Source organism: Babesia microti, chromosome IV, assembly GCF_000691945.2.
Source record: "Babesia microti strain RI chromosome IV, complete genome".
Taxonomy (NCBI): Eukaryota; Apicomplexa; class Aconoidasida; order Piroplasmida; family Babesiidae; genus Babesia; species Babesia microti.
The window spans coordinates 1,058,152-1,084,611 of NC_034969.1; the positions used below are offsets into that span (position 1 = coordinate 1,058,152).

At 35.5% G+C, this 26,460-nt stretch overlaps 20 protein-coding genes and 1 non-coding gene across 21 annotated transcripts; 9 read left to right on the forward strand and 12 right to left on the reverse strand.

The window, feature by feature from the left end:
- Positions 1–75: 75 nt before the first annotated feature.
- BmR1_04g07685 (Elongation factor TS) lies at positions 76–1,391 on the forward strand (the record flags this gene model as incomplete). The annotated part of the gene is made up of 3 exons (XM_012794679.1): positions 76–945; positions 966–1,115; positions 1,215–1,391. 3 exons carry the CDS (start codon positions 76–78, stop codon positions 1,389–1,391), a joined length of 1,197 nt encoding a protein of 398 aa, XP_012650133.1.
- Positions 1,421–3,456, reverse strand: BmR1_04g07690 (Protein sly1; the record flags this gene model as incomplete). The annotated part of the gene is made up of 6 exons (XM_012794680.1): positions 1,421–1,486; positions 1,507–1,626; positions 1,647–1,766; positions 1,861–2,271; positions 2,292–3,239; positions 3,316–3,456. The coding sequence occupies 6 exons, from the start codon at positions 3,454–3,456 to the stop codon at positions 1,421–1,423; spliced, it is 1,806 nt and encodes a 601-aa protein (XP_012650134.1).
- Positions 3,457–3,462: 6 nt separating this feature from the next.
- Positions 3,463–3,854, reverse strand: BmR1_04g07695 (conserved Plasmodium protein, unknown function; the record flags this gene model as incomplete). Its single annotated transcript, XM_012794681.1, has 2 exons — positions 3,463–3,603; positions 3,624–3,854. The coding sequence occupies 2 exons, from the start codon at positions 3,852–3,854 to the stop codon at positions 3,463–3,465; spliced, it is 372 nt and encodes a 123-aa protein (XP_012650135.1).
- Positions 3,956–4,875, forward strand: BmR1_04g07700 (tRNA pseudouridine synthase B; the record flags this gene model as incomplete). Its single annotated transcript, XM_012794682.2, has 6 exons — positions 3,956–4,211; positions 4,232–4,350; positions 4,372–4,477; positions 4,501–4,610; positions 4,631–4,738; positions 4,759–4,875. 6 exons carry the CDS (start codon positions 3,956–3,958, stop codon positions 4,873–4,875), a joined length of 816 nt encoding a protein of 271 aa, XP_012650136.2.
- Positions 5,014–7,344, reverse strand: BmR1_04g07705 (hypothetical protein; the record flags this gene model as incomplete). Its single annotated transcript, XM_012794683.1, has 1 exon — positions 5,014–7,344. One exon carries the CDS (start codon positions 7,342–7,344, stop codon positions 5,014–5,016), a length of 2,331 nt encoding a protein of 776 aa, XP_012650137.1.
- BmR1_04g07710 (protein kinase A) lies at positions 7,534–8,708 on the reverse strand (the record flags this gene model as incomplete). The annotated part of the gene is made up of 4 exons (XM_021482626.1): positions 7,534–7,629; positions 7,651–7,819; positions 7,963–8,605; positions 8,627–8,708. 4 exons carry the CDS (start codon positions 8,706–8,708, stop codon positions 7,534–7,536), a joined length of 990 nt encoding a protein of 329 aa, XP_021337823.1.
- On the reverse strand, positions 9,082–9,847 carry BmR1_04g07715 (U2 small nuclear ribonucleoprotein B''; the record flags this gene model as incomplete). Its single annotated transcript, XM_012794685.1, has 3 exons — positions 9,082–9,351; positions 9,372–9,513; positions 9,660–9,847. 3 exons carry the CDS (start codon positions 9,845–9,847, stop codon positions 9,082–9,084), a joined length of 600 nt encoding a protein of 199 aa, XP_012650139.1.
- A 169-nt stretch (positions 9,848–10,016) lies between these two features.
- Positions 10,017–10,235, reverse strand: BmR1_04g07720 (hypothetical protein; the record flags this gene model as incomplete). Its single annotated transcript, XM_012794686.1, has 1 exon — positions 10,017–10,235. The coding sequence occupies one exon, from the start codon at positions 10,233–10,235 to the stop codon at positions 10,017–10,019; it is 219 nt and encodes a 72-aa protein (XP_012650140.1).
- BmR1_04g07725 (translation initiation factor eIF-3 subunit 6) lies at positions 10,292–11,950 on the forward strand (the record flags this gene model as incomplete). The annotated part of the gene is made up of 5 exons (XM_012794687.1): positions 10,292–10,948; positions 10,969–11,177; positions 11,201–11,306; positions 11,328–11,699; positions 11,720–11,950. The coding sequence occupies 5 exons, from the start codon at positions 10,292–10,294 to the stop codon at positions 11,948–11,950; spliced, it is 1,575 nt and encodes a 524-aa protein (XP_012650141.1).
- Positions 12,459–12,531, reverse strand: BmR1_04g07726. Its single transcript has one exon. It is a non-coding gene; the product is annotated as a tRNA-Ala (tRNA).
- BmR1_04g07730 (splicing factor 3B subunit 4) lies at positions 12,660–13,782 on the forward strand (the record flags this gene model as incomplete). The annotated part of the gene is made up of 5 exons (XM_021482627.1): positions 12,660–12,726; positions 12,748–12,858; positions 13,226–13,353; positions 13,374–13,629; positions 13,652–13,782. The coding sequence occupies 5 exons, from the start codon at positions 12,660–12,662 to the stop codon at positions 13,780–13,782; spliced, it is 693 nt and encodes a 230-aa protein (XP_021337196.1).
- BmR1_04g07735 (uracil-DNA glycosylase) lies at positions 13,810–14,680 on the reverse strand (the record flags this gene model as incomplete). The annotated part of the gene is made up of 7 exons (XM_021482628.1): positions 13,810–13,886; positions 13,907–14,005; positions 14,026–14,101; positions 14,122–14,231; positions 14,252–14,321; positions 14,343–14,406; positions 14,430–14,680. The coding sequence occupies 7 exons, from the start codon at positions 14,678–14,680 to the stop codon at positions 13,810–13,812; spliced, it is 747 nt and encodes a 248-aa protein (XP_021337824.1).
- On the forward strand, positions 15,047–16,206 carry BmR1_04g07740 (YT521-B-like domain; the record flags this gene model as incomplete). Its single annotated transcript, XM_021482629.1, has 3 exons — positions 15,047–15,433; positions 15,454–16,072; positions 16,094–16,206. The coding sequence occupies 3 exons, from the start codon at positions 15,047–15,049 to the stop codon at positions 16,204–16,206; spliced, it is 1,119 nt and encodes a 372-aa protein (XP_021337825.1).
- Positions 16,341–16,679, reverse strand: BmR1_04g07745 (hypothetical protein; the record flags this gene model as incomplete). The annotated part of the gene is made up of 1 exon (XM_012794691.1): positions 16,341–16,679. One exon carries the CDS (start codon positions 16,677–16,679, stop codon positions 16,341–16,343), a length of 339 nt encoding a protein of 112 aa, XP_012650145.1.
- On the forward strand, positions 16,785–17,111 carry BmR1_04g07750 (large subunit ribosomal protein LP2; the record flags this gene model as incomplete). The annotated part of the gene is made up of 1 exon (XM_012794692.1): positions 16,785–17,111. One exon carries the CDS (start codon positions 16,785–16,787, stop codon positions 17,109–17,111), a length of 327 nt encoding a protein of 108 aa, XP_012650146.1.
- Positions 17,108–18,549, reverse strand: BmR1_04g07751 (Protein kinase domain; the record flags this gene model as incomplete). Its single annotated transcript, XM_021482630.1, is given in 9 exon segments — positions 17,108–17,284; positions 17,305–17,429; positions 17,451–17,546; positions 17,568–17,624; positions 17,645–17,705; positions 17,751–17,790; positions 17,810–17,911; positions 17,934–18,071; positions 18,092–18,549. The coding sequence occupies 9 exon segments, from the start codon at positions 18,547–18,549 to the stop codon at positions 17,108–17,110; spliced, it is 1,254 nt and encodes a 417-aa protein (XP_021337826.1).
- On the reverse strand, positions 18,602–19,602 carry BmR1_04g07765 (DUSP12, YVH1, dual specificity phosphatase 12; the record flags this gene model as incomplete). Its single annotated transcript, XM_021482631.1, has 7 exons — positions 18,602–18,685; positions 18,708–18,785; positions 18,808–18,958; positions 18,979–19,079; positions 19,102–19,276; positions 19,298–19,342; positions 19,364–19,602. 7 exons carry the CDS (start codon positions 19,600–19,602, stop codon positions 18,602–18,604), a joined length of 873 nt encoding a protein of 290 aa, XP_021337827.1.
- Positions 19,603–19,617: 15 nt separating this feature from the next.
- Positions 19,618–20,920, forward strand: BmR1_04g07775 (UPF0586 protein C9orf41 homolog; the record flags this gene model as incomplete). Its single annotated transcript, XM_012794696.1, has 6 exons — positions 19,618–19,989; positions 20,011–20,144; positions 20,168–20,347; positions 20,370–20,493; positions 20,517–20,724; positions 20,745–20,920. The coding sequence occupies 6 exons, from the start codon at positions 19,618–19,620 to the stop codon at positions 20,918–20,920; spliced, it is 1,194 nt and encodes a 397-aa protein (XP_012650150.1).
- BmR1_04g07780 (hypothetical protein) lies at positions 20,885–23,361 on the reverse strand (the record flags this gene model as incomplete). Its single annotated transcript, XM_021482632.1, has 2 exons — positions 20,885–20,957; positions 20,978–23,361. The coding sequence occupies 2 exons, from the start codon at positions 23,359–23,361 to the stop codon at positions 20,885–20,887; spliced, it is 2,457 nt and encodes an 818-aa protein (XP_021337828.1).
- On the forward strand, positions 23,353–23,996 carry BmR1_04g07781 (conserved Plasmodium protein, unknown function; the record flags this gene model as incomplete). The annotated part of the gene is made up of 3 exons (XM_021482633.1): positions 23,353–23,509; positions 23,530–23,792; positions 23,814–23,996. The coding sequence occupies 3 exons, from the start codon at positions 23,353–23,355 to the stop codon at positions 23,994–23,996; spliced, it is 603 nt and encodes a 200-aa protein (XP_021337829.1).
- BmR1_04g07782 (conserved Plasmodium protein, unknown function) lies at positions 23,978–24,636 on the forward strand (the record flags this gene model as incomplete). The annotated part of the gene is made up of 3 exons (XM_021482634.1): positions 23,978–24,188; positions 24,209–24,596; positions 24,618–24,636. The coding sequence occupies 3 exons, from the start codon at positions 23,978–23,980 to the stop codon at positions 24,634–24,636; spliced, it is 618 nt and encodes a 205-aa protein (XP_021337830.1).

Sequence of the window (26,460 nt, forward strand, 5' to 3'; positions counted from 1 at the left end):
AACTTATTTGCATCTAATTCTACCAAATGTACATTTTTACATAGAATTAATGACAAATTTAATAAAATCGTAGTTATGAGGGCAAATCCTTTAAGGAGATTCCCCATTATATGTATGGAAAGATGCCCACTGTTTGTATTGATGATATCAAATATTTGTGCATTTGATTTGAAGTGCAAAATACTGAATTATCCTCGGTTCAACATCAGATCAGTTTTTGATAAAGATGCTTATCATGCAAATATTAAGCTTCTACGAATTTCAACAGGTTTGGGAACTGCAGAATGTGTAGAAGCGTTGAAGAAAACGAACAATGATGTTAGGAAGGCAATTTCACTATTATCAAATGTAGAATATGAGAATAAAATGCCGACGGGTGACTTAATTCCGCTATATGAAGGGGTATCTACCACGTCTATAGGGAAGAAATATGCTAGCATCATTGAACTTAGATGTCAAACAAGTTTTGTAAGTTGTAATTCAATGTTTGGAAATCTTGCAGCAAATATAGCTTCCGCAATCACTGCAATTGCAGATGCGAATAACAGTAAAAATGTCAATTTTCAAGATATATTTGATAAAAAATGTTTGGTCTGCAACGATAGTTTGGATAAAACTGCTAACCGCGTAAAAAGGTCTCTTCAAGAAACAATACTTTTTACCAGATTTGGGATCATTGAAAAGCCGGAAAATTCACATTTCTCGGCCTATTCTCACAAAACAAATCATTCTTGCTCAAGTGAAGTAGGCCCATCGACCTCACTCGTATCGTTTACCACCAAGAACTCTGAAATCGTTGAGAATTATAATTTAAAATCTGATACATCATGTATTGCCAGGGGGGAGAGATGTATTTATCACCTGGAGGTTAAATCGAGAGTTAAAGGATCTGAATTCGCCCGGGAAATCGCAACGCACATAGTGGCCGCCTCCCCAACGGGAATGGTAGGTTTTATTCAATTCAGTCATTTGATGATATAGGAGATACCTATACGGCAGAGAAGGAAAAGCTTACTGCAGAAATAGCAAATACTGGCAAACCACCGGAGATAATTGATAAAATTGTGCAGGGGAGGCTTAGGAAGCAATTTGCAGAATCCTTACTGCTAGAACAGGTGTGCTTTATCTGAATATATTAAGAAGTAAGAAACAATTGCGACACAATTATTCCTTATTTCAAATTAATCTCCAAAAAATCAAATGAGCTAATATAGGAATGGTCACTTGGGAACTCTACTACCAGACAGGTGATACAGAATTACAACAAAAAAACAGGAGATGAATTCAAAATAAACTCTTTTATTGTATTCAACGTGAAGGATGACATGCTGCTGATCGCAAACAAATCGGATGATTATACAGAAATTAATTCAATAAACCACTCCTTCTAGTAGGAGTGCAAACGTCAACAAAAATAGTTTCACAGAGGTTCCAATTGTTGTATGAATTGCTCCGGTCTATCCATAAAAGTAGATCCATATATTAACTATGTTAACATTTTCTTACGTGGTGGCCGGTTTTTTGTGCTAGCTCTGCTAGCGAGATTGATTCAGTGAAGTTTCCCCCACCCAAGACAAATACAGTGACCAATTTACAGGGATGAACCTTAGCATTAGATTCCATATCCTAAATAATTTTGAAATCACTCTGGGATCGATAATTGTAAATTTTTCCTGAAACCCTTCATTCTTAGATCCTTGCAGAATATGTTCAACCAGATTAACTACGACACTATGGTCCTTTCGTTTCAGCAAATTTTTTGCACCCTAAGTAACACACCATTGCAATGTTAAATAAACATTCAAATCACAACTTAAATGTATAATTCCATGCAAAAATTAATACATATCGCACGGTTACCTGCAAGAGTGTGACACCCGTGTCAAATAATTTACTACTAATTGCCGATAAATGCCGTTGCGTCCCGGCACCTTGAGGACCATCCGTTGTGCTAGTGTCGGATTGGTTATGTATGGAAATCTGTCTTCTTTTGGAGAGGGATTCGATATATTCCTTTGCCTTTTCCAAATTCTCAATAGTTTCTAGAGCATTAGTGGTGTGACCCAGAGCCTTCAATTTAAACAAGAAGGTATCTAGTTGCCAACCCCTTATGTGCGGTTTAGCAAATACAAAACACAGGAATGCTCTATATTTGTCAAGCACGCCAATCTTTTCATTGTCAAGTAGTTTCTCAAGTCCCGCAATGGCTTGTTTGTCACTGAACCCAAATACATCATATTCGAATTCATAAACTTTGTCCAATTCAGTATTCTAAATCACACATGAGTCACCTTTACGTGATCCACGAGTGCTGTGGCAATTTTTGTATGCATATCAAGTATTCTCTTTTGTTGAGTAATCTCGGGGAGTGCTTTGATAGCGGAAGCCAAACTCAAAGTGACATCAGTATTTTCTTTGGTAATATTACCCACTTTAGAATTGTAATCATCAAGAAATTCGGCAATTTTTGTGGCGACCTTTGGTAGGGGCAATGACCTGCTCATGCTGAAGAAGAAGTCATCACTACCCAACTCAAAAGTATCCTTCTGTATCACAACTTTGTTAAGTTGAATTCCAAAAATATCATGTATAAGTGGTTCATAAATCCAGGAATGTATGATCATGCTAGTCAAATCCACACTTCTATCCAGGATTATGAGTGTCGATCTGTTATTTCCGTTCAAAGTAGACATCATATTACCCGAAGCCGAATAATTTTTATTCGCTTTTGACTGTATTAGACGGGAAAAGCATTCGGCTAGTTTTATACCGATTGATTTTGCAGGAGTGTTACTACTGGGAACTAGAACGAATGGAATGGTCCCCAAAGTCATCATGACAGACATCAATCTATCCACAACCTTTAAATCAAGCAGATTGGACACTCCCTCACTTGTGTTACCATAATATGTCCTAAATCCGTCGCCTATGTTTAGTGAAAACGTGGTGGGTGATATTGTTACAAAGTGTAGATAGCGATCTGTGATTGTTGAAATGCTAGAAACACAATTCCTTTCCAGGGAAAGTCTGGCCAGTTCCTTGAGAGAATCATCCAAAATATACGAACAGAAGTTCAAATGCAGTTTCGAATACAATTTTTCCTCTGCATCCTTGAGGAATCTTTCCAAACTCTGCTTATCATCTCCTAAGAGATAAATAGCTTCAATTCCTGGGATTTTTCCCCTGGCATCTTCCAATGGCAAATTAAGTGTTATTCCCTGTTGCCTCAAATCCCCAACCTATGTGATACTCATGTAATAATACACCATAGTCGTGATTATTATGTAAAATATAATTACTAGACATATGGCATACTTTGAATAATGGAGCAATAATATCTTTGCCTTGAGAATCGTAAATTAGTACTTTCCACACATTCCCAGACGAAGCCCGTAACATCTCTAGAATACTCGCTTTTTGGAGTTGAAGCAAATTATGCTTACCAGATTTATACATTTCGAATTAAGTGCCGGTGTTTATAGTTAATACTTCGAATTGGTAAAAAATTTTACCCTTGCCTATAGGTATACCAATCCTCTTAACATCCCCGATACACATGCCTATAATAGTTTCGTTAATATATAAAACACCAAATTCCCCAACCTAAATTAACTTGTGTGTACTATAAACGCGGCTTTAATGCGAGATCTGGATGTATTTGGTATTGAAAATGTGTTTAGATTTATTTCTACGAAATCCCCCCGTTTAATGCTAGATTTGCACGCTGATTTCTCCAAAAAACTCGTGGTATATTCAATTTTTTTCTCCCAATCCTCAAGATTGTAGTCACTATTAATTGTTTTTACACTTGAAACTATAAGAATTATTAGTGCTAGGCTATGTAAATTTATCATGTCATGTGATGCCTTATCACACTATGATTCCACCCACATAAATCAATCATTGATCCATCACTCATGTCAATGAGAGGCTCTATTTTTTTTTTCTAGAACCGATGCTCATCACTTTACTACAACTTGTCCCATTAATACTGTGCTTTAAGATGCCCTTGGGGTCTAACAATACATTACATTCAAACAATAACTCAAATTACAATCGAGCCCAGTTTAACGGAATTTTGAATGTCAATAAACCGCAACACATAACGTCTTCTGACGTCTGCAAATTTGTTAAACGAATCTTTTCTGCAAGCGAAGGTTTGGGTGATATAAAGGTCGGCCATGGCGGCATTTTGGACAAGAATGCTCAGGGTAGATTACAGTTGATTTAGGTGTTTTACCCATTGGAATTGGCACAGGAACTAAACAATTGAGTTGGTATTTGGTTGGGGAAAAAGAATACATAGTCACTGGCAAATTCGGATTTGAAACAGATTCATTTGACATAACAGTGAACGTGCAATTGATTTAGGGAAAACGGACTTTTCAGGGATCAAAAAATGTGGATTCTGATGCACTGGATCAGGTGATTAAGTCATTTGAGGGTACATTTTCACAAATACCGCCTGCCTTTTCAGGTATTATTCACCCAATTATTTAGCAAAAAAGATAAACGGGAAGCGATCATCCCATTTAGCAGCTAAGGGCAATCCAGTTGAAAATACTCCAGTGAATGTGACAATCTATTCAATTGTCAGATTGCCAAATGAAGTAAAATACAATTTATTCAGCTTCCAAACTTTTCCATGCGTGTAGTATGCTCAAAAGGCACCTATATGAGAACTCTGGTTAGGGATATCGGCCAGAAACTAAACACCTACGCTACTTGCACCCAATTGGTAAAAATTATCTCATTTAGGTGAGAACTAGATGCGGCAAACTTGTTATTTCTGACAGTCTCCATTTGGACTCTCTGAACCTCACTAGTATCGCACAACACATATCTAATGTACAAAAACCTCCTATTAATAACTAATTTATCTACTCACAACAATCTCACCCGAAAGCAATATAACACATACAAATAATACATACGTTACATCGATATCTATAATTATAATGATCATGACTATTGTTACAATAAATATGTATAACGCTAATGGTGCTTGATACATCAAAGCGGATTTAAAGAGTTATAAACGATCGTATCTCCAGAAATGAATAAACTGGCTGCTTCTAATCCATCTTTTGAGTTATTGGTAAGCGGAATAACGCGATTGTAACAACCAGATGGGTTTGATAGGCTTGCTAGATTCTCACTCAAAGATACAAGACTAGTCGATTGATCAGAGTGATGTGGAATGATAGTTAGCCTGGGAATATATTTATTCATTGAATACTTACCAAAAACACCATCACAATCGGAGGGTACGCCCTTAACCAAAATTGATTGATCTACCAGCGCGCCCTTTGGCATAACGTCAAAAATATCAATTATCTTATTCAATAACTCCTTAGCACATTGGCTGATCAACGCTTTGTCACTTTGCAAATTGAAATTATTGTGATACTTGCTTAATTTATTTAGGATATCGTTATATAAATGGCAATTATAAGTATCGATTGGGTTGCTCGATTTCTCATAATAGCCTACAATTGTAATATGCTTGGGGAACAACACTTTTAATGACATAACCAGTAATAGACATTCAAGTGAATAAACTGGCGCATGTGGAGGATTAATTTGCCCACAAATATTGATAATTATATGAGATAAAGCGGTGGAATCGTCATTTGCCCTAGAATGCAGGGGCCAACCGTAAATATTAAAGGTGCGAATTAGGTCGACAAAATTATTGCCTAGTTCACCTATGATGCGAGTTGGCGATTTAATCTTGACAATCGTATCCTCCTTGGCCAACAGGTGGGAGAAATTGTTACACAGAACTAGCAAACTGTGATAATTGCACCACCTAAATGGGATAATTTGGGACTCAATTTTGTGAACTTCCAAGCCAAAGAAAGTTGTATACATTTGAGTAAATACAGAAGATGCTATTTTTTGATCAATAATTGCCTCGCTGTGATGCCCGATGTATCGCTTGAAATAATCACTAATTAATGTGTTAATCCTATAATCAAGCTCCAAGGCAATCTTCTTGTCATCCTTTTGGGTAGCAAATTCAGCATCTATTGTGGAGATTTCCATATTAGATACAGTTTCCTTTTTGCCTTGTGGATCAAAATTATTGTGCATGGTGCATGGTTCAATTGGGTTGATTGTTTTAAATTGCGGCATGTCAAATTGGGCAATTTGATATGGAAATTTTGTACAATCACTTTGTGGCTGTGGATAGATCGTGCTAATATGCGAGTAAACATCAACACCTTCAGATCTATCAGAAGACATCCCACTGCGATCAGAAAACACTCCACTATGCAATCCATATACTCCATTAGCTGATCCATAATTTACACTAGCAATACAGGGGTACTTAAAACCAGAAATTTCATGCTCGCTGTTATAAGGGGTGAAAGCCATGCTGTTAGTGGCCGACATCTTTTCAACTTCCTTTGACCACAAGGGTTCCCTTATCGGGTTCACAGTTGACAATATTTGTACATTAGCCAAAGCAAATACCAAATGTTCCTTCACCTTCTCAGCCAAATCGAATGTGATGCGGAATAGCTTTTCAGTATGTTGAATTGCGCCCATTTCCACGCATTTATAGAACACATCATATGTAAAAGGGTCAAATCGAGATGCCAGCATTTCAACATCTTGTACCACTGATTGTTGAAAGTTTTCAAAATTACCATGTTTATAAATATCAGAAATCAACAATCTCAACTCAGATTTGTTCAATAGTCCATCTTTATCTATATCATACGCTCTAAAAATGTGTTGCAACCTCAATTTGCCTTCGTGCGATTTTGGTGAATCATTAACTTCTGGCGAACATGCTATGAATCCACAAACAAAATCCAAATCGGATATCATACCTACATCTTTCCTGTCCAAACAAGTGAAAACAGACTCTTCTGTCTTGCCACTGTCAAAAATACCAGTATAAGTAGTGGCCAAACACTGTATTTCACCCTTGCTCATATAACCCCTACTGGTCTTACCGCCGAAGTGCAAGAAGGCTACGTTAAGAAATGCAACTTTATCCGAAAATCCGGTGCCTCTTCCCTGATTTAATAGAGCTAAAAAGCATTCCCTAAATTTCTCTATCTTTTCTGATTCATCGGCGCTCAAAATGTCATTGGCGTGGCCGTCGAAATTTGGGCAGTTTCTGAAAAGTGTGCAGATTGGGAAAGACAGTGTTGGTTCGTTGAAATTGTGTGTAGGAGTGAAAAAAAGCAAATTAAATGGGTTTTTGCAATCGGGATTACTGGGTGTGCCTATGTACGGAGCTTGGGACACATCTATTCCGCAAATCTTTGAAAGTAAGAGTGATTGTGGCACCCATAGTTCAAATCCTCTTTTAACCCCCGTATCCATGTGAAAATAACACAATAAAAACAAACCAATCTAGTGGGCAATGATGCTTATTATAAACGTTGAAATGTATAATGTGTTACTATGTAAGGGGCAAGTAAAATTAGGAGCAACTTAACATAATTCAAAGTTAAGTTTTACTAAAAGAAATTAGATATTGTACAAAATTAACATCTAACATAACTAGTGCTATCACCAGTCATGGAAGGGATCATCACGCCCGATTACAGGTTCGGGCCTTTTGGGCGAATCTGGTTCGAGGTCAATCCCCTCCGTTTCCATAATATCCTAAATCAATTAATTCCTCACCCTCACATGTGGAACATAAGGGGGGTTAACTTCTTTCTTTAACAACTCATTAAAGTTAATATTATGGAGCCATTCCATCTGCTTCACATCATCTGGCCCATTCTTTAAACAACCTAATCTCTTGCCCAAATCGCTCGTAACCAAACTATTTATGAAGTTTATTGCAGCTCTGCATTATCGCAGTTATTTGTTTTACATTTACGATTTTTAGATGTTAAACATAGCAGTCATACATAGCTCTTATAAACATTGCATAAATATACACATTATTCATCATATAAAAATCTAAAAATTACGTATCGTGATACTTACTTATCCATATTCTGCGGAAAGCGGATATGACCCGCTATAATATTCCTGTAAATGCCAATGGGATTATCGCTGTAAAAAGGTGGGTAGCCAACCAACATTTCATACACCAAAATACCCAAAGTCCACCAATCTACTGGTTTTCCATGGCCTTTATTTAATAATATCTCAGGACAAATGTAATCGGGCGTACCGCACAGAGTGTATGTTCTAAATTCTACAATTTTTGCAAATCCAAAATCAACCATTTTCAAATAGCCATCATCTCCGAAGACCAAATTTTCAGGCTTAAGATCCCGGTAAACAATGTTGAGGCTATGCAAGTATTCAAATATTAGTGTCACCTGTGCTGCATAAAACTTGGCCTCCTCATTATCCAACTTCCTCCTCCTCCTCAAGTAGTTAAAAAATTCACCGCCATCAACATATTCTGTGCAAATATACAGATAGTACGGATCTTTAAAGGTACCGAACATCTTCACAATGAAAGGATGGTCCACATATTTTAGTAGTCTCTTTTCATTCATAATGTGGATGACTTGCTTTTGCTCTACCAAAGGTGCCTTTTTAAACCGCTTAATGGCACATGCTTTATCAACAAACAGTTTATTTTTAGGTAGCGCTAAAAAAACTCTCCCGAATGAGCCTAAATCACCAATCTGTATACCACATCCTAGAGTGAGCATGAAATCAAAGTCCTCGAGAATAAATTCATTCTTAGACCTTTTATATTTGTTGTAACGCTCCATTTCAAGTTTAAATTGGCGCTCTCGGCTAAAAAATATCCAGCCAATACGGGAACATGAGCCCATACAGCTGAGCCCAGACATCATAGTGCACTAGGCAGTACAGATGTTCACTACACATCTCAGCACATTCAATCACATTCATTTTTTACAGTCACAATATCACTAAATTTCAAAACCAATTCTACGCCCATGCTTCGTTTTAACCAAATAACTGTTCTTTTTACTAACATCACAACCCTATGCAACACTATGATATAAACTTACATCACCTTGCATATCACTGACTAAAACTACACCTTTATCCTGCAAATTTCTGTAAAATTTAATTGGTTGGGTATGATTTGATTACAAACACACAGTGATATAAATTTAGCTACGATCGTGCTATTTTTAGCGAGATTGGGAAGTCGGGAGTGATCCTAAACCCCTGCAAGCCCTGTATAGTTACTTCTGCTTGCACAGATTTCTCGTAATCCACAAAGGCAACGCCCCGATCGAGGATGAATCTACAGCCAACGTAGCCTGGGTATTGAGAGAATAGAATCTCAACAGCCCTTTGTGTCGTATCCGGAGGTAGATTTTCTACGAAAATTGTATGTACGTCTTGCGGCGCGTCTACTTTAATATCCTGAATTACATCCGCCTATATAAATTGTAGTGTACCTTTGGCTTATTTAATTTAAAGGCACCCATTTGGATTAATGTCGCATTGGACTTAGTTTTTGCGTAATTAAGATTTAGTTTTTTACCCAAAATTACACGTCCTTGCAAGCTCCTTAAGGCGTTAGTGGCGCTAGCAATTTCCCTAAATTACACATGTTATTCATTTAATTATCATAAATCAATAAATTAAGCGGAAATTACTCAATAACAATAAACGTGACAAAAACCAATACACGAACAAATCAATTACTAGTGATATTAATTGAATATATAAAAACAATTACCTACTTGAAAACAATGAAAGCTTGTCCTCGCTTTGCATTTCCGCGCTGAGCCACGATGTCGATAACCTCTCCATATGGAACGAATAATTCATAGAGCAAATGGGTCAATTCTTTGATGTTTATGTTGTCGTTCAGGTTGTTTGCATACAAAGTTTGGTTGGGCGGTATGTCGCCCGTATATATCCCACTCATTTTTAAGTTATGCGTTTTAATTTAACTGTGCTTAAAATTTAAAAGCAAAAATGTCAGCGATATAAAATATGCAAACTCTAAGTTTGATGCTTAGTCTTAGTTAATGCATATAAGCATACAATTAGCGAGTAACTAATAATTAGTGGTTAACCAGCGATGCTTAATGATATCAACGGAGTATTACCGTGTAAAATCCAGTGACAATGAGTGACAGTGATACGTATGGTGAGAGCCTCTCGCCTATAATGGCAAATTTGCCCAAAAGACCTGGAAATCCCTTCTTCCTAGAGTTGAAAAGCTGAGGTATCAACGGCTTCAAATAGCTACACGTACAAATTGTAAGTTGAATGGTCGTTATCAGGGAAGGGAGGTTGAGCAGAGCTGGCATCTAGTGGGGCACATAGGTATTTGTATACTAGCTGCTATGTTAATTGGTAACGGGCCATGATATTGGACGACGACATAAAACCAACTTTCACACAGCACGAGATAACTGCGTTGCTTTCACCCTTCCTTGACCCACGGATGGTCCAAGCCATTATGAATTGGATGGATGGAAATATAGACAAATCCAATACTACCAAGTCAATGAAGGAACCAGTTGATATGCACATCAAAACTCAGAAGCTAGATGATGCGGAATTTAAGGAGAAGGAGTCTCAGCTACTCAGTTGCGTGGAGCCTTTTAAGAAGGCACTAAATCTCTACCGAGAGGATCAATTGCACAAAATATCCGCTAATGCCGAAAAAGTCTCCATCGCTGGGCTAATTTTGTGGCTAAACTCTTCCTACCCCGAACAATCAGACATAACTTTCCCCTTTGACGTGGATAAACGGTTGCTATCATTGGCCCAACTTTACTATAAACAGGGTGATTACTCAAGGTGTAGAAAATGGCTAGTTTACTACATTAACAATGTAGCACATTATATAAATGAGGGGTCTTCTGTTAAGAACAAAATGCCGTGTTATTGGGGAATTTTGGCATGCTTGATACTTGGCTACATAGTTCCCTTGTCCGTTGAATCCCTAGATGCTCCACAGACGGTGATTGTTGATGAGGCAGATCCAATTGCACTGGAAGCTGAAACTCCCAAAGCGGTAGGGTACCATCAATCTAGGCGATAATTTGCATATTGAAAATAAACGAAACTTTTACCAATGACGAATCTTTTGGAGAGAAGAAGGAGAACGTGCTGAAGCGTGCCTGGTTGATCCATTGGTCTCTTTTCTTCGTTTTCAAATACTATCTCTCCTTAGTTCATCTTAAGGATAAGGGTTCTAACATACAAGACTGGCCTCAACTTCAAGAATGGCTACTAGATGAGAGGTAACAAGTGCTTTAACCTCTAGGAATATCGCAGTTGTTTTATTTTCGGCACCACACTTGTTACGTTACTATGCAGTATATGCTTTGCTTAATTGGAATCGCAAGGATCACTTTAGAATCATCTGCAATGTACACAACACTTTCATTTAGGCTATTGCACAGGCAAAGACAAAATACAATGATACATTTACATTGTTACTAGGAGCTCTATCTGTGGAATTCGATTTCGAAGAAGCACAAAAACAAATTTCTGAAATAAAACAGTCATGCGAATCAGACTATCTGCTCCATATGTTGAAGGATTCAATTGAGGAAAATGCTAGATACATGATTTTTGAAACATATTGCCGCATTCACAAGTCAATCAATCTGAATATGATAGCGCAAAAATTGAACATGTCAACAGCCAAAGCAGAGAGGTGGATTGTAAACCTTATCCGTCATGCAAAGTTGGAAGCTAAGATTGATTCTGAGAAGAATCGAGTTGAAATATCAACCACTCCTCCTTCGTTTTATCAGCAAGTAAGACATTGATGATTTAGATAATTGAAAAGACACAAAATTTGGCATTGAGGTCTAATATGATTTTGCAACACTTGTACCAACCGACTGAAAGGAGTAGTGTTACTAACACAAATACTGGAAACAATGATTACGGTGATGGCGACTTGCAATTTGAAAAGGATGTAGGACATAAAAAGTCGCAAAGTTCGCGACTCGGCGGTTTTATCCCAGAGAGAAAGCCCAGGAAGTTGGTGGAAACTAGAAGTTAATCTACTAAGTATATTATGTGTTGGCTACATCAAGAAATTTCATAATAATCAATCGGAATTATATGATCAGACAACACTGGAAACATATACCACTAAATTATCACCAATTATATTGTAGACAATTAATTTAATTATTAATTTATATGCTGAATCATATGCTATTACATTTATTGAATATTTAACTAATTGCTCAGCGGCTTAGTTCGTAAATGTTTGATAGCTAACAACTATACACCAATGGTCATGTAAAAAGCAATAATTATTTACTTAAATACTAAAATCAAACCCTGATGAATACAATTATATAGCTAAAACTAGTGCAATGCGAATGTTATCAAATAAGTATAGACAGAGTTTGCAATATGTTGAACGTATTCAGCCACATAGGAACTTAAACCAAGGATTTGGGAATAGCATGGAATTTCGTTGTAAAAAGAATTGGATAAATGTATATCAATGGTTCCATAAATGTCAATGATGTAGTAAAAATGAACGTATGAAAAATAAGTGGACGACGGGGGCGTCGATCCCCCTACCTCTCGCATGCTAAGCGAGCGCTCTACCATTTGAGCTAGCCGCCCTCCACTCCCACACTAATTGCTACTCTATGTATAAGTAACCCTATCAATATATAACAATATATAAGTATTTATGTGAATATTAATGCCAGAATAAACCACTGCTCATTCATTATACCAGATATTGTGATATGACCACAAAACCCACTGATATATCGCAAATATACGAGAGGAATCAAGAGGCAACTCTCTATATTGGTACCAAAAGTGTTGATTCAGGAAATTTGGATCCGCAGGTAGATGAGGAGATTCTTTGGGAACTTTTTACGCAAGTTGGAATTGTTAGAAATGTCCATATTCCCCGGGATAAAGTTACCAATCAACATCAGGGTAGGATCACTCAATATATTTATTCATTTAATCATTACAAATGATAATTCACACTAGTTTTTTACAATTATTTTTCATAGCAATTATATAATTACCATTTAAGTGTATTAAATATTATATTCAGATATTGTCACATATTTAAATAACTATCAAATTTTTTAAATATAAATACATTATTTCATGATGATATTAACAACTATCTTAAATAGTATTTGAACAAACAAATTATTAATTCGTTGATGATTATTATATCATACATTCATCAGTCACGTTTATTGAATGTAAAACATTAACACGTATACAATTAGCACGTTGGTTGTTGTAAATGACAATTTATTTGGCCTATTAAACACAAATGATAACTTAGGATACGGATTCGTCGAATTTGACAACGAAACGGAAGCAGATTATGCACAAAAAGTTATGAATGCACTCAAAGTCTATCACAAACCCATTCGTTGCAACAAAGCATCCCAAGACAAACGTACTTATGAAGTAATTATTATTTAATACAGATTGGCGCAAATCTTTTCATTGGAAATCTTGACCCAGATGTGGATGAAAAATTGCTATACGACACATTTTCAGCATTTGGACTAGTATTGTCTACTAAGATTGTAAGGGAAGAGGAGACGGGACTCGGTAAAGGTTTTGGATTTGTTTCATTTGATTCATTCGATTCCAGTGACGCTGCTTTGGCCAGTATGAATGGCCAGTATTTATGTAACAGACCCATACAAGTTTCCTATGCATACAAGAAAGATACAACGGGTAAGAAACTAGAATTATACAGGAGAGAGGCATGGTTCAGCTGCTGAGCGATTACTTGCGGCCAATAGACCTAGTGACATCATTCCCACCATGGAACCTCCTCCACAAATACCAATTCCTCCTCCTCCTATTTGGAATTCACAGGCTTATTGATACTCATAGATATGCAACATAAATGGGTTATAGCGATGCCCAATCTATAGGGGTAATATTATGATCCTTGAGATAATCGTTTGCCTTTTGGAAATGATTGCATCCTAAGTGATGCCAGATTTACCTTTGAATAGTTTGTAAGACAAGGGAGATGGATGTCCAGCCATGAGAACTAGATGCTTGGCGCGATCAATTTTTGAACACTTTTTAGCCGCAGGCTGGCCTGAATAAATGTGATTTCACCCCAAAGAAGGAATACCAAATTCGAACGCCGAGTATTCAGCGTGTGAATTACGCAATCTGTGAATTCTTGCCAACCCTGAGTGAAACTTTATTTACATATTTTGCATGCGACATAGGGGAACCGCGAACGACGGTGAGTAATGAATTTAGAAGAAACACTCCCTGTTTTGCCCAATTAGTGAGATCTCCATGAGTAGAACTTATTCCTATATCAAAATTTACTTGCCAATTTCTGCAAAAATGTTGCGTAGACTTGGGGGAATTGCAATTCCCTTGGGAACTGAAAATGACAAACCCTAAGTGATACAATTGTTTACCATTGCTTGTTTTGGTTGGTGATATGGGTCTTGTCCAACAATCACAACTTTTACATGATTAAACCTATGTAAAATTTTGTGGATTACGGTGTCTTTGAGAACGCATTGAATACCAAATGTTCCGGCGGGTAAATATCATTGGTCTTATCCCTCTCTTTGGCTATCATCTCCCAAAGCTGAACGAAGTAGCTCTTCCTAACTTCAGTCTCCAATACTTCATACCAAGAATCGCCTAGTAATTTTTGTAGCATAGATTGCGTATTCAGTTTGTCAAGTATCATGCATTCTACTGGCTTCTTAGCTAAAGGGAAATAGTCAGTCACCAATTTTCGTTTCATTACCAATATTTTTTAAGACGTGTTTTTGTGAATTTAAACAAAATTTGTGGAAGAATACCAAATTTTAATATCAAAAATCGGCAAACACAAACAATTCTGTAACTTATGACAATAGAACATAGATAGAAACTATTTGTAGTGTGTAAAAGTGTAAAAAATTTTATCAACTTTCAGAAAATTTGACCAGCATTCACCATTTTTCATGTTACACATATATACTAGCGTGCCCTATTCCCATATATATATATACACATGTGACATCACCGCTTAGGGTATGTTGACCTGACCTTCGTCCACCCTCAAATCATTATATATAAACAAACATATATTTTACATTCAATATTTTAAACAATTTAGCGTGGTTCCATGGATTCCATCGATCTGGAATCCATTGCAAACAATTTACTAGGTGATACTAATGATGTTATGAATTTGGATGATTCTAGCAGTGGATATAACAACAAACTGGATAGGTCTGTATTAAAAAGCATGGCAATAGCGGTAATCAAACGAGAAGCAGACAAGGCAGCACTACTTAAACTTAAAGGATTCGAAAGGGCTGACATTGAAAGAAGGAGGGGAAAACATAGTGTTGTATGCCGACACTGGCTCAAAAACATGTGTATGAAGGGCGAATTTTGCGATTTTTTACACCAATTAGTATATTCTCGTATGCCACCCTGTACGATTTATGGCAAAATCGGATATTGCCCTGACGAAAGGCGCGGCCAATGCACCATGAAACACATAAAGGTAAAATAGTATTCACTTAGGATGACAAGGTAGATGAATTATCTGGGTCGGATGAAGATACTAGTGACGTTGAACATAAGGGGGAGCAAGATACGAGCTCATTTGCTGAATTCCACAGATTCGTCCGTGCCGTTAAGACATCTAATTGTGACAAATCTGGAATTTGGGGCATATGGAATGGACCTAACGAATCACCATCTCATAGAATCAAGTGTTTCATTGTTAAAAGTGCCCAAATAATCAACATTTATTATTCGATTGTTTATGGTGTCTGGGCCACTGGCCCTGCAAATACCAAAAGATTTGCTGACGCATTTGCGGAAAGTGATCACGTCATTATTGTATTTTCTGGAAATGAGAGTGGCGGAATTCAAGGATATGTTAGAGTAATGACGCCACCTATTGAAAATTTGTACAAGGGAATTTGGGGAAACATATCATCCAGATTGGGTCATAATTTCCGTGTCAAGTGGGTTAGACAGTGCTCATTAGACTTTTCAAAGGTAAACAATATTCACAATCCGTTAAATGACAATTTGCCACTAAAAAAGTCTCGTGATGGCACGGAGCTACCGCTTGTTGTATGCCAACAGGTATGCAATGCCATATGCAATGCTCCGCAGATAGATTTACTTAAAGGTATTAAAATAGCAAATTTAGGCACACCCTTTGAGCACTGGGACAAAATAAATCATGAGACTTATTTTGACGAACTTCTACGGAAGAATCAGTTGTTTACTTCAGTGGGATTGCCATACACTCCTCTATACTGACCTAGAATATGATTGTAAAATTAATTCGTGTTATCGCACAATTTATACCACACTTACTGGGATAAAGTTAGGATAGATGAGCATCCAAAAGATGATTGTGAGTGTAATATCACTAGTAATTCGTATAATATATACTATATGTATCTCATAGACACAGTATTTAGATATTCGTATGGGTCTATGCGATCAATGTCTCCAGTAATTATTTGGTATGATAGCATTGATGAATTTGGGGTTCTGGCTGACGAAGCACAAAATGACCTTTCTATACTCATCTTCAGCGCTTCTTGGTGACCAAATGCGAGTGATGCACGCTTTAGACGTTCCTTTTCCTGAGAATAGTAATTTTTTTTATCAATACAATCAAAAACGTGTTTTATACTCTGTGATTTTAAGGTTTCTACTTTGTGTGTTTCAAGAGATACATTAGGCAAATCATTTACTGGTACCGTGTGTATGTAATGTTCATTCATAACGAATTGACAGTTAAGATAACAGCCCCATCACAACCCAATCATATAGCTAATACTAATAGCATTAAGCAAGTTACTAGTCCTCAACAAAGAGTGGTAGTGAATATGAGTATGAAATATATTGCTGCATATTTTATAGCTGCGCTATCGGGGGCAAAACATCCCGGTGAGGAGATTGAGAAAATCATAAAATCAGTTGGGGGGGAGGTTGATGATAAGGTACTTAGTGGATTCATTAATGCCATAAAAGATAAACAACCTCACGAATTGATTTCTGCTGGCCTTGGAAAGTTACAAACAATTTCTATGTCATCCGCTTCTGTTTCCGCTGCTGCTCCTGCCACCGTACACGGTGGAGCTACCGCTGAGCCTGAGAAAAAGGAAGAAGAGGAAGAGGAGGATGATGACATGGGATTTTCTCTCTTTGACTAACTAAAATTCAATAATTTGTTTAACCAATTATTACTAGCAATTTCTTCTAGACCCATTCTGCCATTCGGATCTTGTTGACACATGGATCTTATTAAATCTATTGCATCCTGTGGCAATGGGCTGTTTACTGGGAATTGTATGTTTCCCTTCATAATCTGCATACTCAAACATTCCTATATGTGAGTTTTAATACCTTGGATACATATTGATTAAATGGATACCTTCCCGTTAACAACTCAAATACAACTATGCCAAACGACCAGGTATCGGCTTTGTAACCACAAAATTCTTTATTTCCAATAACTTCTGGTGCTAAATCTTGCATTTATAAGCACTTACATTCAATATCTTCGTGTGCCCGTCGTATGAGTGTTACCGTATTTCTTGTTGAGTAAGTAAAATTTGACAATTTCACCACTCCATAACCATATAGTCCTACTTTATATCGCCATTTACCGCTATCATCTGTTGAATCCATTGGGCGTGATATTAATATATTCCCAGAATTGATTCCTAAGTAATAAAGCGTTTACCCAAATGTGCAATGCCGTTTTTGTGCAAATACTCAAGAGCTTTAGCAATTTGTATTACATACTAAGTCAATCAATATTATAACAATTTATCTAAAAGTATACTGACACTGGCAACTTGCTGAAATGATAGCGTCCCTGGATTTAATCTAAATAAATAGTGTTTACTGAATTAAATTACGTAACGATCCATTTGTTGCATTCTCCATAACAATATACAAATGTTCATCTTCCTCCATCAAGCACTCAATGTGTAATATGTTAATGTTACTATATAACTTAGTAAAATTGCCTAATTGACATTTGTATTGAAACCCCTGAAAATATGAGTGTGGATATATTTTTTTCAACTAGTGCATTCTTGTTGATCATCTTCACAATAAATTTACACCCATCATCGTTTTTTATTGCATTAAAAATCATTCCCAATCTGAAAATACTATACCTTACCTCCCTATTTTCTTTGGATACTTCTCAATCGTATATCCCGCACGGCACAATTTCAATGGTTCTACATTTGAACCAATTGACCAGGTTTTGGGGTCTAGCAACTTATTATCACCACCAGGCAATGAATCAATTCTTCTAATATCCAATAGATTGGATTTTAGTTCATCGTGTAATGATTTTTTACCATATTTACTCTGTCTATAATTGTCATTGGCAATGATTTTTTCATTTGAAATTTGAAGGGATTTAGGCAGGAAATTATTAGAACCGACGGGAGCCTTTCTTTTGTAATAATTGGCGTCAATTTTTGTTCCAGGATTCCATTTGTCAGATTCACTCAAAACCCTTTTTTTTGAATTTATCGCTACATTCATCTTGTTCCGTTTGATGAAGTTGATTGTTTTTTTACTAGAACAATTGGTACTTATCGATCCACTGTCTGAACTACTTAATTTCATAACTAATTATCAACTAATTGTGCGATTAATTGACTGAATTTATGATTGTGTGTTAATTGAACAAGGGTTGTGGGTTTTCTCCCTTGAATTTCACCGGGTCAGCGAGAAGAATTTTATCGACTTTATTTAGATGGATCTATATATACAACATTAATTACCTGAAAAGATGGAATTTGTCTATAACCACAATTGCACTTATTTCCATGCCAAATGAAAGATCCAAGTTTTGCAGAACACTGTGTAAAATGTGGATAATACCTTTTCATTTTTACAGATCAACTTGCCAGATTGTTCATTTAGACCGCTCATCCAATCCATAGGTTCGATAAAAATGCTGTGACAGATTTTATTTTGCTTTGGTTTGTGATTCCACACGTTTTTTTCGTAGAACAAACGGATTCTACATTTCCTAAGTCACAAATTTTGTACCTACAATTGTATGATACACAGCAATCATACACTCTATCACTGTTGGACTTAATTAATTCATCAGAGTATGTTTTAGCTTCCAATAGAAATTGGTCATAATCCTATATCATCAAATATAATTACCGGAATTGACCATTTATACTTCTCATATAGGATGAGCTGCCGAACAAATCCATCGTTAGGTTGAGAATTGCTATAGACATTCCTTAGCAAATGCATCGATTTGGCATAACCGCACTTATTTTTGCACATATAATATGCCAAACAAAATGAAGAAGATCTACTTATACCAGCGACGCTATATCACAATTCATTGTACCAGTGAATTAAAACCTTCCCTGTGTTTATGTATTTATCTATGAATCTACATAATTAAATCGATTACTTGTTTACAGTGTCAAAGTGCTTAAATATTGGTTCATTCAGATCATCTAGACATGGCACTATCAAATGGTGAATAGAATCATCTATATGCTCCTCAAATTGTAATTCTTGTCGTGGTTCATCGTGTTTTCCACACCAATTTGGAACGAAAGGACAAACGGATATAATGGCAGAGAAATTGTTGAAGTGAGTCTCTGCAAAATTTAGGGAACCGATTTGGAGCGTATCCCCCAGATTCATTGAATAGTGCAATTCATGGATAACGAATCTCAGCACTTCGTCAATGTATGCTATGCATTCTTATCCTATCATTCAGATGCCAATGAAAATGTTGAAAATATGTACAGATGCTTCAAACATTTGAGTGACGATGATCTACAACTCTTAATTGAATCACCGACAGACAGAATTTCTAAGATTTTATCTTGTATACAGATGAATTATGATTTTATACTACTTTTATTGCAAGCACAAACACATATGGACTTGAATGTGGACCCTGGATGTGACATAATGTGTAAATTGCGCTGCTTATATCGCACTTCCGGATTTTGCCAAATACCAGACAATATTCCTGATTCAATTATCGCACCATCTTCCGAATATAGAGAACGCCATATAAATTCTGTAATAGCTTAATAATTTCAGGTTAGATCCACTCTTAGACAATTCATGCGAGATTGGTCAGCACTGGGTAAACAGGAAAGGGATTGTTGTTATCGCCCATTACTACATTCATTGGTTGAACATGTAAAGATTGACCCAAACCGAGAAATTCCCAGGTAATATTTAAACTGTAACACAGAGTATTATGTCCTGGCAGCGGACTGGGCAGATTGCCATATGAAGTTGTACAACTTGGGTACTCTTGCCAAGGGAATGAATTCTCCTATTTCATGCTTATGGGATCCAACTTCATCCTAAACCATTCAATTGAACCTGAATCACAAACCATCTTCCCCTTTTGTCTAAACACAAGTAATAGGTATTACGAATGCCCGATTTAGAAAAAAACACGATGATCATTTGCAACCGGTGCTAATACCTGATGTATCTCCTGTTGTCAGTAATACAATATTGGACAAATCTAATGGTCCCAAATTGTCGATGACAGTAGGGGAGTTTGTTGAAGTAATTAATAATAATTTATGCAGGTTTATAGCGAGTCCAATGAATTATGGGATGGCGTGTTGACTTGCTTTTTTTTGGATACAGCAAAGAATATTATAGAATATATCCGCACAATTGCCAAATTGGTTAAAATTGGCGGCCTATGGGCCAATATAGGCCCCTTGCTGTACCATTATGTCGATACTCCTGGAACAATATCAATTGAACTTTCATGGGAAGAAGTACGTAAAAGTAAGTTAGCCTTGATTCAGTAATTGAGAAATGGTTTACTATTGTGAAATTTGAATGGAGAGAAACATATTACACGACAAACTACAACTCTATCATGCAAGTCAAATATAAAAGTATTTTTTTCGAGGGAATTAGGAATGCAAATGTTGTACAGGGTGTGTCAAATCCTGTTTGGGACGTTGTAATCCCGGAATAATCTATCCAAATCACTGTGTCGATCAATCCTTAACACCCTAAATTATTTTTAACTTACCGATAACCTGCATTCTTAGCATACTTCTCTTGCATCAGCCTTCCTCCAGGTGAAGCCTGATCTCGTAACTGTTCTTGCTTGTATTTTTGAGCTGAAGTATTTGAGCCAATTTGAGTCCAACTTTGTGCTTCTGGATAGTATGAAAGCACTATTTTGAGTTTATGTGATATACCGTCATAATAGAAGGGAGCGAATTCATGCATTGGATCGTCGAAGAAATTAGAGTGTTCAAATGCAATTTTGGACAGCAATTGTTGGTTATCAAGAGAAAGTATCGAATCTCTGTAATGATAACAGTGTTGTGTGGTTTTATTTCCAAATCCTACAGCTTTTAAAACTTTCTGAAACGGAGATATTTGGTTGAAGAATATAAATGGATTTTTACGACTTGTATAGGCGAGGAAGCAAGCCAACCTAGACCCCGATAAAGGCTCCAAATGCATAGTATCAAGTTTGATATTGATAGATGATGTTAAACATGTCAAGAGTTCAATTGGCAAGTAATCTAATGCTGCCAAACTCCAAGCTATTGAACATGCTTGGTACAAATCGAATGAAGGAAGATGCTCAAGTAATCTCTCACCCAATAAATCAATATCATTGATTTTAATCAATCGGCGGCCTATTAGCAACAGCAATCTGGGGTAATCCACCACTGCATATTCAAGTCCAACAATCTTGGAAATATCTTCAATATTCCATTTACCATTGTCTATAGACTGTATTATTGATTCACAAGTAATGGCTAGCGGGATGTAATCAGAGTCGGGGTATTTGTAGAAAAAAGAGGTTTTGCCCCAACATGCGACAGGGTTTTTAGTCAATTTGACAAATTTATCACTGTCATTGAGTGTTTTATCTGCGTAAATGTCAATTTTCAAAATCTTGCGATACATATTGTACAAATCATTATCACAAATTACCTTGCCGACAATATCACTGCTAACTTGTTGTGTGACATTTTTATGCAAAATATGGCCTATTTTAGTAATATGAGATATTATGTTGCGCGTTTCACAATTATTTAGCTTATCAATGATACTTTCAATAATACAATTCCATCTTACATCCCACCTCCCAATTGTGCTGTTGAATTTGGAGAGTAACAAAGATTTAGCAATTTCTTCACCCAAATAATCAATATCAAATTCATTAATAAGTTCAGAATGTGAAATTATGTCGTTAAATCTACTAACAATAGCTTTTGTAGATTGTTCATCGGGTTGATCAATATAGTAACAACACTTTACAATATTACCCAGCAAGATAATGAATTCACTAGAAGATAATTCGGCAAGGGCGTCTAATATTATATTTCTACACTTTGAATATGACCAAAGAATTTGAGATGCTGTTATTATCAATTGATTATTGAAATTGTTTTTAATATATTCAGACATAATGTCTATCAACCCGATGATAACATTATTTGGACTGCCAGCCTCAATAACCAATTTAATCTGGCCAATATACTGTTCAAAGCATTCTTCAGCAGGTTTGATTTTAGATTTGACAATTGTGTTTGCTAGACCGTGAATAAAGCTGCCTTTACTTTTATTGTGCAAAAATACTTGTCTCAAAATTGGCAGTTTTACAGTACCCAAATCGGGTCCATTAGGCATAGTTTCCAAGCATATATCAATGAATGGATCATTTGAAGTTATTTTGTTATTAGATTTCAAATTTGTATCCTTTAGGTGGTGTGAATATATAACATACTTGAGATAAGGTATGTAAATGGAAGGGATTTCATACTGAATATGGGAAAATATTGAGCTAGCAACAAAGACCTTGCATAGATCAGTTGGTGACATTTGTGCTGCATTTCTTTTAAATTCTTCTAGTAATTTATTTTTACAGTTTGGCCATTTATGCGATTGGAAATGTGTGATTAATAATGGCAGTACATGCAGTGGAATCTTTTCAATACGGGACACCAAACGATTAGTTAGTAGTAACATATTATCATTGTTGGTTTTTGAATTAATTATGTGTTTAACAAAGTATGAAAATAGATCAGATGGAATTTTTTTGCACTGTTTGTTAGGGGCTATTGAATACTGATTAAGTGCATCCTCAAATAACCCGAGTGATACCAATTCCCTAGTTCTAGTTTCAAGCTTAATAATCCCAGGAAAACTGTTGTATATGATTTTTTTCCTGAATTCTTCAAATTTAGGAAATTCTTTTAGTGTCCTTTCAAAATTCCTTTGTTCCCTCGTCCATTTGAAGGGACTAGGAGAAAGATGGGCTAGATCTGCAATTGCTTGTTCGAGATTATCGTTTACAAACAAATCCAAATTCAACTCGGATGCATTCAATGCCCGTTGATAGACAAATTGAAGGATTTGTTTCCCCTTACCATCACTACATATATGTGCCATTTTTTCACATTTACGGTGTTATTCACTACGAGTGTTTTTTCATTCACACAAACGCATATAATTCGCAAGTTTAGACCTCTAAATGTATCCAAATACAATTATGTCAATGTCACGCTAGATAAAGATCTACCGCATTTAGGAACTAAAGGTACGCCACATTTAACCAAGGTTCAACTATCGCAGTTAAACGAAGCTTTGCATTTCACTATCTAATACCATATGAACTAGCGCATTACACTACTAGAGCTGAAAGGATTGGGATCGAATTGGAAACCAATTATTTGGACGCTTTACACAATATTCGTAGGACTTGTGCATTGGTCTTGAGGGGGAAAATTGGCAATAATTTGGCATTAGAATTCCATGAACCTCCTGGAAAAGATCCTTCCTACTTACTAAATGATATTAAACCAGAACACATTATTGATGCAGTAAGTTTGTGGCTAATTTAGTTAAGGAAAGAAGGTCTACTGACGGCTCTAGACTTGTTACTGCCTGAAGACGTTAATATCAGGGCCAAGTCTCCACAAACTTTTGGGACATATCCTGTTACACTCAATTTAGATAAAGGTATTGAAGCACACTTAAAAATTATTATCAAACCGAAGGAGATAAAATGGGATTTCTTACCCTAAAACGGCTTATCCATCATTCCAGTACTTTTGGAAAGTATTTTAATAATCGATGTTATCGCAAGTCTTGCTCCAAATGTGGAGCATTGAATATTTTAAAGGTTCTAAATTGTACAATATGCGATTCCCCCCTTACAGATTCGGATATCCGAATCTCTCCAGTTGATCCACTCAAAATTCTATCCAATACTAAAGGTTACTAACGCTTAATTTAGATCCTCCAAATAAAATATTTTCATGCTTCGATTACATAATAACAATATATATACAACCTATTGCAGATATTCACTTATCTGCTATACCTAGAGGAACTTTTTATGATATTATGAATTTCAGGCCCTCTCACATTCAATTGATTAAAAGTATGCAAATAAAATGTGAAAGCATTCTGAAAAAATTGACTGATATTAATAGGGAGGACGCTATTTATGGATTTAATTACCCTAACCCATTTAGCCACGTAGCAATGCATTGCATTGTACCTCCTGTTAAAAATAACAATCTGTTAAAACCTCCGTATTACTATCCTTTAAATAAAGTCTTAAACGATTTGGAACATAAAGGTAGAGTCATTCCTTATACTCCCAAGGAAGTCCAACATCTGTAAGGAATGATTTTATTTAGTTACAAAAAGAAATATTAAGCACTACACAATCCCATTTTATTTATTTTACATTACAAACGTATTTGCACATCATTTGGAATATATATAAATTTACCAAATGCTATACTTTTAAATTCTTAACTCGCAAACCTTATTTACACATTAAATAGAAATGATGCTGGAATATTTCAAAATCATTAGTTATAACTTAAAGGACAAGCATATAAAAGTTACAAGGTGTTATTTATTGGAAGTTAACTACAAAATAATTATTCACAAACATAGTTTTGTAAGTAACGTTATCCGCTTTAAGATTTATAAATGCCCTTTATAAATTATTCATAAATTAAAATGATTGAGTTTTTATTGGAATTAGATCAATTTATAAAATGCAATAAATTATGAAGTGTGCATGCGATGAGATTTTAAGGAATATACAAATAAATATTGAAGAATTCAATATATCAATTAAAGCAATTTCATTGTGCAGTTGCATTTCTTAACTAGATATTTAATATAATTTACGGTATGGAGAAAATATTTTTAAATTGAAACAAAAAAATATCAATTCAAAAATCCGCATAGAAAGTTGCAAATTTAATTTAAGGGCTAGTAAGTGAATTAGATATGAAATATGAATATATTGGTAGCAATTCCTCCGTTTACTAATATGTTATATATAATAGAATATGTCCCATATAATCCATTAGAATAAATTTATTCGTGAATGTTGCAGTAATATCTATCGTTGAGGCGATGTAATATGATGAAATACTCGAAGCATAATTTTGCGGGGTGTTGTAATTGTATCATTTCGTAGGTTAGCATAATAAACATTAAATCGTGGATGGCGTTATATAATCTATATTTGTATTTAAAGTTTTGTATATCATCATATTCATCATCTTATAGTTTATAAACCTACATATTCCAATACAACGTGACCTGATAATACTAGATAAAACATATATCCGACTTTTCAGACAACAGTGTGTGTTATTTATAGATAAGTATAATATTAATTGGCACGAATGTCTCCTACATATGAGCATATCTAGTATGGGCGCACTATGTTCTTTCTCCGGTAATAACTGGAATAATGAGTTCATCTGTAATTTTATGTTTTGTTGTTGTTATGGCTATTGAATAATGTTTCGCTTTAACGATAGGTAATTTTTAATAATAATATAGGTTAACAATACCATAGTTATTATATAATGTTATATATTCTTTTGATAATATAATTATATATTAGAGAATATATATATATATATGTAAGTACATAATATACTCTATCTTATAACACTTCCTATATTTAACATAATAGCATTTATTTCGTTATTGATTCATTCATCAATGGCATTTTGGATTATTGGATAAAATTTATTTTATTTTATATGATATAAATTGAATTTTGAAATTATTATCAGTTCATGTGTTTATTATGTGAGACAACTTGGCAGTGCATTTGCTTATGGCTAATCTGTCGCAGAATTCCAATTTCAATTATATTACCAGATAAAGATTAGGATGGTTGTCTTATAAGATAGTTCGAATTTCAGATAAGTTTATTTGTTTTATGGGTTATGCAATTGTTAGCTGCAATGATATGTGAAACATTTATAACAAGGGAAATAATAAGTTTATGGCCAACCAAAATACATCATAATAAACAATTTAAGACCATCGTGATTTTATTAGTAAAGATGTTTCAAACAGCACATAATAGCAATTTTGCTGTACCATCTAGTAGAAACGCAGTACATGTTGTTTGATGGCGCACATCCTACTCGACTTAATATATTCATTATAGCGTAGTATTTTACAGTACATATGTAACAATTAACTTATTGTAAATACAAT